Below are 8959 nucleotides of genomic sequence, written 5' to 3'. Positions count from 1 at the left end.
GTTTGTGGGCCTTTCTGTCTGAAGTTTAGTCTTCAACAAGTGAAATGCTGCTCAATTGGGTTAAGATCAGGTGACTGACTTGGCCATTCAAGAATATTCCTCTTCTTTGCTTTAATAAACTCCTGAGTTGCTTTGGCTGTATGTTTTGGGTCGTTGTCTATCTGTATTATGAAACGCCGTCCAATCAGTTTGGCTGCATTCACCTGGATCTGTGCAGACAGTTTGTCTCTGAACACCTCAGAATTCATTGGGCTGCTTCTGTCCTGTGTTATCAATAAACACTAGTGTCCCAGTGCCACTAGCAGCCATGCAGGCCCAGACCATCACACTGCCTCCACCACTGCCTCCACCAGTCCAGTCTAGCCATCCTATTCTTGAGGCTTATGAGTGGCTTGCATCTTGCAGTGTTCCCTCTGGATCTACTTTCATGCAGTCTTCTTTTGATGGTAGACTTGGATATTGATAAGCCTACCTGCTGGAGAGTGTTGCCCACTTGGTTGGCTGTTATGAACGAGTTCCTCTTTACCATGGAAATGATTCTGCCACCATCCACCACTGTTGTCTTCCGTGGACGTCCAGGTCTTTTTGCGTTGCTGAGTTCACCAGTGCTTTCTTTCTTTCTCAGGATGTACCACACTGTTGATTTTGCCACTCCTAATACTGTAGCAATTTCTGGTTTCATGGTTTTTTTCTGTTTTCTCAGCTTAATGATGGCTCCTTTCACCTGCATGGAGAGCTCCTTTGACCGCATGTTGTCTGTTCACAGATAAAAATCTTCAAAATGCAAGCACGAGTCCTCTAATCAACTCCAGGCCTTTTATCTGCTTCACTCATAATGACATAATAAGGGAATTGCCCACACCTGCCCATGCAATAGCATGGAAGTCATTTGTCCAATTACTTACCAGCCCATGAAATGAAGGGATTGTGTTTAAAAAATGCTTTAGTTTTTCACATTTTGATGCAATCTTTTTGTTCAACCCATGGAATAAAAGCTGAAAGTCTGCACTTCAATGGCATCTGAGTTGTTTGATTTAAAATTCACTGTGGTGATGTAAAGAAACAAAAATAGAAAGACTGTGTCTATCTCCTAATATTTATGGTCCTGACTGTATATCGTCATCGCAATATTGATCACTAATATCGCAAGTTTTCCTTATATCATGCAGCCTTATTGAGCAGCAATTACCTTTCCACAGAGAGCAAGGCAGGGTTCAAAAGCATTTATAGCCTAAATATAAATCAGCATTTCAAAACTGTATTTTGCACAGAAATTATTTTTAAAGCAACTAAAAATCCCTAATGTGGCCAGGTAGATCGACATAAACTGTTCTTACAAAGTAATCAAAAAAATTTATTACAAAAATGTTTCTGACATTGCAGAAGAAGATATCTGATGTTGAGTCCTCTCTGTCATTTCTGTGACTTACCAAAGAGACTGGTCACTGCCTCGATTTACCTTCATGGCATCTATAGGTCTGTGAACCCACGTTAGATTTTTCAAACAGGGTATCTCTGTTATTCTCAAAAGATTTTGTGTCACCTCTTCTGTGCAGACCAGCAGTGTTCAGGGCTAGATTTATAATTTACAGTAAACCCCAATGTTCAAAGCAGATCTTTCCTAATTCTCTGTTGACGTTCTTCAGCTATGTACCGGTAATTCATTTTGATTTGGCTAACAACATTTATCAGATGTGTAAACAGAGGCAAATGTACAGCAACTGTCCATGTTATTATTTTACTTTGACCTGACACTCTTCTGTCTGCATGAATAAAACTGCTTCCTATTCAGGGCAGTACAAACACAGAGTAAAACTTTTTTTGCTTGACACCTTTGCTCATAGAAACACAACAGTCCAAGGAAATTAATCTTTTTTAATACAGGCATGATGTTATCATACACTATTGTATGAGTATTTTAAATTTCATTTACTGTAGCATTTGTTATATTTTAGTAATATTTCCTGATTAAAAAGGCAATTAAAGAACACCACAGGTTTTACAACACTACACAATCTACACAAACTTTGCAAATTAAGAATGTTGTTTACAACGGTAAATTTCCTCACTAACATAATTACATTTATCCAAGCATGTATTGTCACACTAATGTAATAAAAATAAACTTTAGGCAAATATATGCACTTTTGATCTATTTCTGAAAGGTTAGACTTTAGAATATTTCTATTATCAGTAATAACTAAAAATAAATCATTCTGAACGTTTCCTTTCTTTATTTTCCAGCATTAAGGGACTCAACAGCAATACTTGTTTTAAGCCAAACAGTTAAAATACTATTGCTTAGAACACGCTGGGCCTTTATAGAGTGCATTTTGTTTAGCTTTTGTCCACCACACTATTTCAGCCTTGTGTCTTTTACTCTGTGAAATTACTGGTTAAACTAGTTAGTTGAACTATTATCACGCGAAGACAGAAAAAAGTAATAATAATACTATCCAGTGTTTTTCAATCCAATATCATAATGTGTCCTTGTGAAAACTATAACTATAGATGCATTGGAGTGCATTTATGCAACAACTTTGTGTAGCACTTTTAAGTCACTTGTGACAGAGATCCCCAATGGCTAACTGTTGGGTGTGTTGAGATTGATATCTTTATTTTTTACAAGTCTGTTCAGGCTTTTACACTTAGTTAATTACACTCAGTTAGACCTTCTTACACATGTTTTGTGTAAAGTCATGTATCGTTACTTCTATTTTTGATGTTTATTTTATGTTATCAGTTCGAAATGAATACATACATTTTAAAAATAAGAAGATTAACTTGTTTTCTAATTTATAGACATATTAAAGTGAACTGGAGGACATGTATCAACAAACTATAAAAATGTGAAGATAATTTGTTTCTGCTTCTGACATGATTTGCCATGTTCTAATGCTTCACTTCCACCTTTGAAGATTTTTGTAAAGGTTTTTACTCTTGTGAATACAACAGGGGGTACATGAAAATGGGTATGTAAAATGGCTTTGTTTGTGGATATGTTAATAAAAAAAATATTTAGAAAAAAATATTCTTGGATTGTTTTTTTACACATTCTGAGTAAATAGGATTGAAAATGCAACATAAATGTAGAGGATCATGGTCAAAAACTACTTAATTGGCATCTGATTGTACCAGCATGCAAATACAAACATGACACTGCTCAGTACAGTTGTCACATTAGTTTTTGTGTTATTAGTTTAAAAAAAGTGAAAACCAATGTCTGAAGTCCCACTGATTGTCCCACATCTGAGTGTGCGACTTTGACCTTTCCCTGAGGGAGCGGTGAGCTGCAATCCCTGCTGGCTCAGAAACTACTTTGATGGTATAACCCCCCATCCATGACGATAATTAAGACACCATACAACACGTCCCATAAGGTCAACCAGCAGTTAACACAACTTTGTTTTAGTACAAAAACCTGCAATATTAATTAAGACATAAATCACTGAGTAACTTGGTTTATTTTTTGTACTTGAACTCTCCAAATGTTATTTTTCAGCAATGCTATACAATTGTAATCCTCCTGTTCCTTTGCTTTGCTCACCTTATATAAATGAGCACTTTTTTTTACATTAACTTCAATACATTCTTGTTATGTCTATGTGACATTAACGCATGGAACATGTTACAGCAGAATAGTTAACAACAGTAGTGACCTTCTCTGTAGAAATACTGAACAAAATGCAAGTGAAGCAAAACAGGACTGTAAAGTGCTCAGATCAGCATGGAAAATGTTGGTTAGTTCTAATTCAGCCCAGAAAACTTGGCAGAAGAGCACTTTCTCCAAGTAAAAAGGATAATATGTTCCACCTTTGGAGCTTGATGTGGTGTTTGACATTTCACTTCAAACAGTTCCTGCAGTACCAGAAAGCTGCATACACACCGGGCATGTGATGTACTTCCAAGAACGCGCAAAACAGGCATTCCTAGAACACGCTTTTAGCATACAGCGTCTGGCCCAACCCTACCCAAGATAGCAAATGTACTCACAGTTGGAAGAGGCTTGGTGCAGAATATCACAGCACTGGAAATCTCAGGAATTTTGCTTCAGGCTTTTGCTTTCACAGCTCTATTCCAATATATGAAAGATTTGGTGTGGTATGATTACAGCCAAGCACAAATCGTAATTATTATTACTCATCCATGATCAATTTTCAAACGCTTGGCACTTCCATGTTTTGAAATGGCCGCTACTAATGCGTCACTACAGAATCCTAGTCTCTGATTGGTAAAATTAAACTGATTTAACATCTGATGTGCGTTTAGTGGCCATGCATTTTCTACCTAGAGCTTAAAAATGGACTTAAAAACGCGACAGTTTTGAACACAGCAGCCAGAAAGGTGCACATATGTGCTTTTACATAATGTTTTACTAAAAATGTTCGCTTGAACACACATTTCCAAGCACAGTGTGAACATAGCATAGTGCTACATTCACACTGGGCAGTGTTAAGCGTTCAAAAACGTGCTATATGTGGTTTCATTCAGCCCGTTGTGTTAATACTGGATAAGCAGAAGTGGCAGGGAGGGGCTTCTTCTTCTTCTGTTTCTCCCCCACCAAGATTTGGTGTGAAATGTTGCAGCAGTACAAATCTGGTGCTCCAGCCTTTTTCTTTTACAGCTTTATTCTGATATATGAAAGACTTGGTGTCATAGAATTCTGGCAAAGAACAAACTGCAATTATTAATTTCTCTTTTGTGATCAGTTTTCACCCAGTTGGCACTTTGGTGTTTTTGAAAAGGACACCATCCATACGTCACTGCCAAATCGGAGTCCCTGACAGACCAAAAATGAATGCCTGGTTTGTAAGTAGAGTCCAAGAACAGACTTAAAAACTTGCGTAGTGACCCTTGAACATGAGGATTCTGAACATGGAAGCCTGAAACGCTGGTTTACAGGCATTTATGTAGCAGGGGTGGGCAAACTACGGCCCGCGGGCTGGATCCGGCCCGCCTCCATGTTTGGTCGAGACCACTGAACAATATCACAGACCCATGTTTATTAATTTTTTAATTCTGGCCACACGATCAAGACGTGACATTTTCTTCCCCCCTTCTGCAGTCTGTGCTCCAACCTGAAACCCTCTAAAATCTCTGTCAAACAGAACAGAAGACAGTCTTTCCTTTTTATGTCGCAATTCATCTTTCCCGGTTTAGCTCATCCTTTAAGAGCGATCATGCTGCCTTTTTTAAACAGCTCACCCGGTGCTGTGTCCTGATTGGCTAGAGACCCTGTCAATCAATCTCCTCAGTCCGTGCCGTGTCTCCTGTACAGCGGAACGCGGAGTTCTTCAGATCAGAAACCTGTGATTGATGATCAGATCTTTGTCTTTATTCTAAGATCCTGGACCTAATTTCTATGAAGGTTTGAGGATTTAAACAAGAGAAAGTGTGAAAATGTTCATGTATGTCTGAGAAAAGTGTATTTAGGCAGTGAGGAGTTTTGATGCCATAAACGTCTGTAAATAATCAGACTCCGTGGATTTCACTGATCACGGTTATTTTTAGAATGAAACTCCTGCAATAAACGAGGGAACTCTGTGCTGGTGAAAAGTTAACACAGATATATGCTTAGCTGCAGCAGAAGACATAGAAATGTGCTTTTTTCATGATTACTGGATGAGAAACAAACAGACATGCAGGACACAACACAGCTGCTCAGTTTTAGCACAAACTATTAGATGAGTGATGAGCTGCAGCCCTTAAAGTCTTTATTAGGATTATGACGGGAGAGGATCCACTATTTATTTTTTTTGTTTTTGTTTTTTTTAATGTATCAGTATATTTTTTCTGAATTTTTGTCTTTGAAAATCATAGTGTTATTTGGTCATTGTTTTATTTAATAAATAAAGTTATTTATTTAAGTAAAAGGATTATGAATGAATGAAACTTTATACATACAGCACTTTACAACTCCTTGAAGGTACCAAAGGGCTTCACAATAAAAAAGAGATCTAAAATGAGAGCAAAAGTTTAAAACTAAAAACTCTAGAATATTCAGTTTTAGAATCTGAATGTTTTCATCTACATTCCATGTAATTTCATTCTCACTCCACGCATCTCTGCTCCTGGTCCGGCCCTTCTATTGAATTTTAGAACCCAATGTGGCCCGCAAGTTAAAATAATGGCCCACCCCTGATGCAGACTTTTTATTGAAAGTTGCTGCAGCCAGTTTGACTGTGGCTTAACAGCATGCAGCAACAACAGCAAAGTATGTTAAGATGAAAAAAGACATGTATTGGGGTTTTATTCAAGCTTTAGAGCAGTTTTTATGTTGTACACTGCAAGGTTTCTGCTCTTCAACAGGACTCGAACATTTATTTAGATCAGTGTTTTTCAACCAGTGTGCCGCAGCACACTAGTGTGCCGTGGGAGATGGTCAAGTGTGCCGTGGAAAATTGCCCTCATTAACTGATCTAAAAACATTTCCCATCTCCAGGATTTCAGCTCTGTGTTCATCCAAACAGGCCCTGATAAAACACTGAGGAGTTAGGAATATAAAAGATCGTAAAATACATTTTCTTTGCGTTTATTTTATTTTATTAAAGACATTTTGATAAGAATGACAGTACCACGATTCAGCTGCAGCTCCGGCTGTGTTTGGGAAAAGTCCCGTCCCTTTAACTGTCTCCACCAATCATTCTTGAGGTGCTTAATCACATGTCATCAGTCTGACCAATCAGAAGTGGTTAAAGTCTTCACTTCCTTGTCCCGATTTAGCTCGTAAAGTCGCTCAGTTCTAACAAAAATACCAGCTAAAGCTCGTCTTTTGCGCTGTTGCTTTCCACAGAATCCGGTATCAGACCGTGTAACAAGTGAACAAAACAATAAAGCTCCGAAAACCGATCTTCGGCCGTTTTATGCACTACATCTCCCATGATGCATTGGGTTGTGAGAGTGACAGCACATACGGAGATCTGTTGTTAAACGTCTTGAAACCAACGAACACGCATCAAACTATTTTTAAATCTTCTAACTTAACTTTTATTGAATCTTTTAGGAAAAAAAAGCTGCAGTTTCCAGCTTTTTCTGCAAGAATAATCTCAAAAATGCATGTGAGATTGTGGAGGGGCTGTAGATCAATACAGACTATGAGTTTCTCCTTCTTTTTTTTTAATTTTTGGATGCTGGTGTGCCGCGGGATTTTTTTTAAGGTTAAAGTGTGCCGTGGCTCAGAAAAGGTTGAAAAACACTGATTTAGATGATGTTTTGCTGCTTGATGATGTGTACCTCCCTCAGTCCTCAATGTCTAGGGAAGTTCAGCTTTGTATGAGCTGTCTGTCGATTTCCAAGGCGAGCAAAAAGAAATTCCATAACTAGGCTGTTAACAATTCAACAACTCTGACTGATCTACTGAGCATCTGACAGTGGATGGAGGTGAAGAGTGACTACATGGTGGCAAAACTCTTCAGAAATCTATTGTTATTATATTATTGGCCATTGTCAAAATTGTGTAAACTAAAGTCTTTCAGTCCAGAAAGGCAAGGTGAAGTTTTTCTATCAAGGCAAAATGTCAAGTCCACTATGACGCCAATACAGTGCTTCTCAATTATTTTTTGCAAGGCCCCCACTAGGAAAAAGCAGATGTTTCGCGCCCACCCAACCCCCGACCATATCCCCCCACCCCCACCCCACTCGCCGCGGTGACAATATATGAGGTTAGTATCTATGAAAATTGTGTAAGTATACCGAAAGTTGTATCTTCTAACATTAAAAAAAGAAAACAGCAATATAAATCCACTTTCAACAAATATTATTATGCCAAAGAAACCCTGTTCTAGTCTAAAACAGAAAAGAAGCTTAAAGTGCCTGAAATAAAAAATCTGTCAGTCCTTATTTAAACTAGAAACATTTTCAACAACTGAACCATTTGATTCTGAGAAAAATAATTAAATCAATAAATAATATTAAATGTAAATTGATCTGAAACATTAACACAGCAACACCAATATCTTTAATATTTTTAGTCTGAAGAAACAGGTAAAAAAAACATTGTGTTGATTTTTTTTCTAAATAGTGGATTGTTTATTTATGATCTCATAAAGTGCAGCTGTTTTCCTGCATTACCTGCAGTCTGTAAGTCAAATACTGACACCAACTAAACCACAGGCAGACAAAGATACATTTATGGAAAATAAAGACATGTCCTCAAAATGTCTACAATAGTTCATAAAGAATGACATTATTATCATGAGCTGAGTCATCTAAAGGCAGTGATGATCCTGGTGTTGTGCAATTTAGGCAGCGCTCCGCGTGCGCGTTCCACCTGGCAGCCTGAGCCCACTACCCGACCCCTTTCTTTCTCACACAGGGACGGCAGTTCAGTTTCAGGCTGTTACAAACTCTTTCATATAACAGATAATAGGAAACCAATAGTGGAGCAGATTTTTTTCCAAGCACTGAGCGCTGTCACCACCACCCCCCGTTAAATTTGCGCCCCGGGTAATTGCCCGTATTACCTGTGCCTAAAACCGCTACTACTGTGCGGGGGCGCCACACTATTTGAGAAGCACTGCACCAAAGTGACAAATCTCTATTAAACAGCAACTTGAACACTTTCTCCAATCAAGAGATGGGTCAATAAACTACGCAATCAACAAACAGGTAACAAAAAACCTGCAACTCTGTTGTCCATCCCAAAGAAACTATGCAAAAATTCACAAATTCCACAAACATTTCTTTAACTGAATCAAATATAACATTTATTTTCAGCAGACAGAAAATGCAAACAGGTCAGCAAGGAAAATCCAAATAAACACACTTACTTGTAAATGCTGGAAGGTTCTGCTTCGCTCATCACACCTGTCCGAGAAGTTCCTTAAAGTCCTGAAGAGCAGCAGAAGGTCCAAGCTCTCTTCCACCCTAGAATTACACATCCCATCAATAAAAGCCAAACACTGAATGCAGTCTCTAGGGGAAACATGTTCTCTCGACACTCGAGTGCCACATGCACATA

The 8959-nt window shown here is 38.2% G+C and overlaps 1 protein-coding gene across 3 annotated transcripts in view; it reads right to left on the bottom strand.

Moving 5' to 3' along the window:
- The window catches only part of cenpp (centromere protein P), a 142040-nt gene that overhangs the window by 94535 nt on the left and 38546 nt on the right, over window positions 1–8959 (bottom strand). For all 3 annotated transcript variants that reach the window (XM_078946792.1, XM_078946790.1, XM_078946791.1), the window contains one exon: window positions 8769–8865. In XM_078946792.1, the coding sequence (XP_078802918.1) occupies window positions 8769–8865 (97 nt within the window). The remainder of the gene's footprint in view (window positions 1–8768; window positions 8866–8959) is intronic.

Source organism: Oryzias latipes, chromosome 5 (assembly GCF_053564925.1).
Source record: "Oryzias latipes strain Hd-rR chromosome 5, Olatipes_Hd-rR_3.1".
Taxonomy (NCBI): Eukaryota; Metazoa; Chordata; class Actinopteri; order Beloniformes; family Adrianichthyidae; genus Oryzias; species Oryzias latipes.
This window is presented reverse-complemented; position numbering and strand designations above follow the sequence as displayed.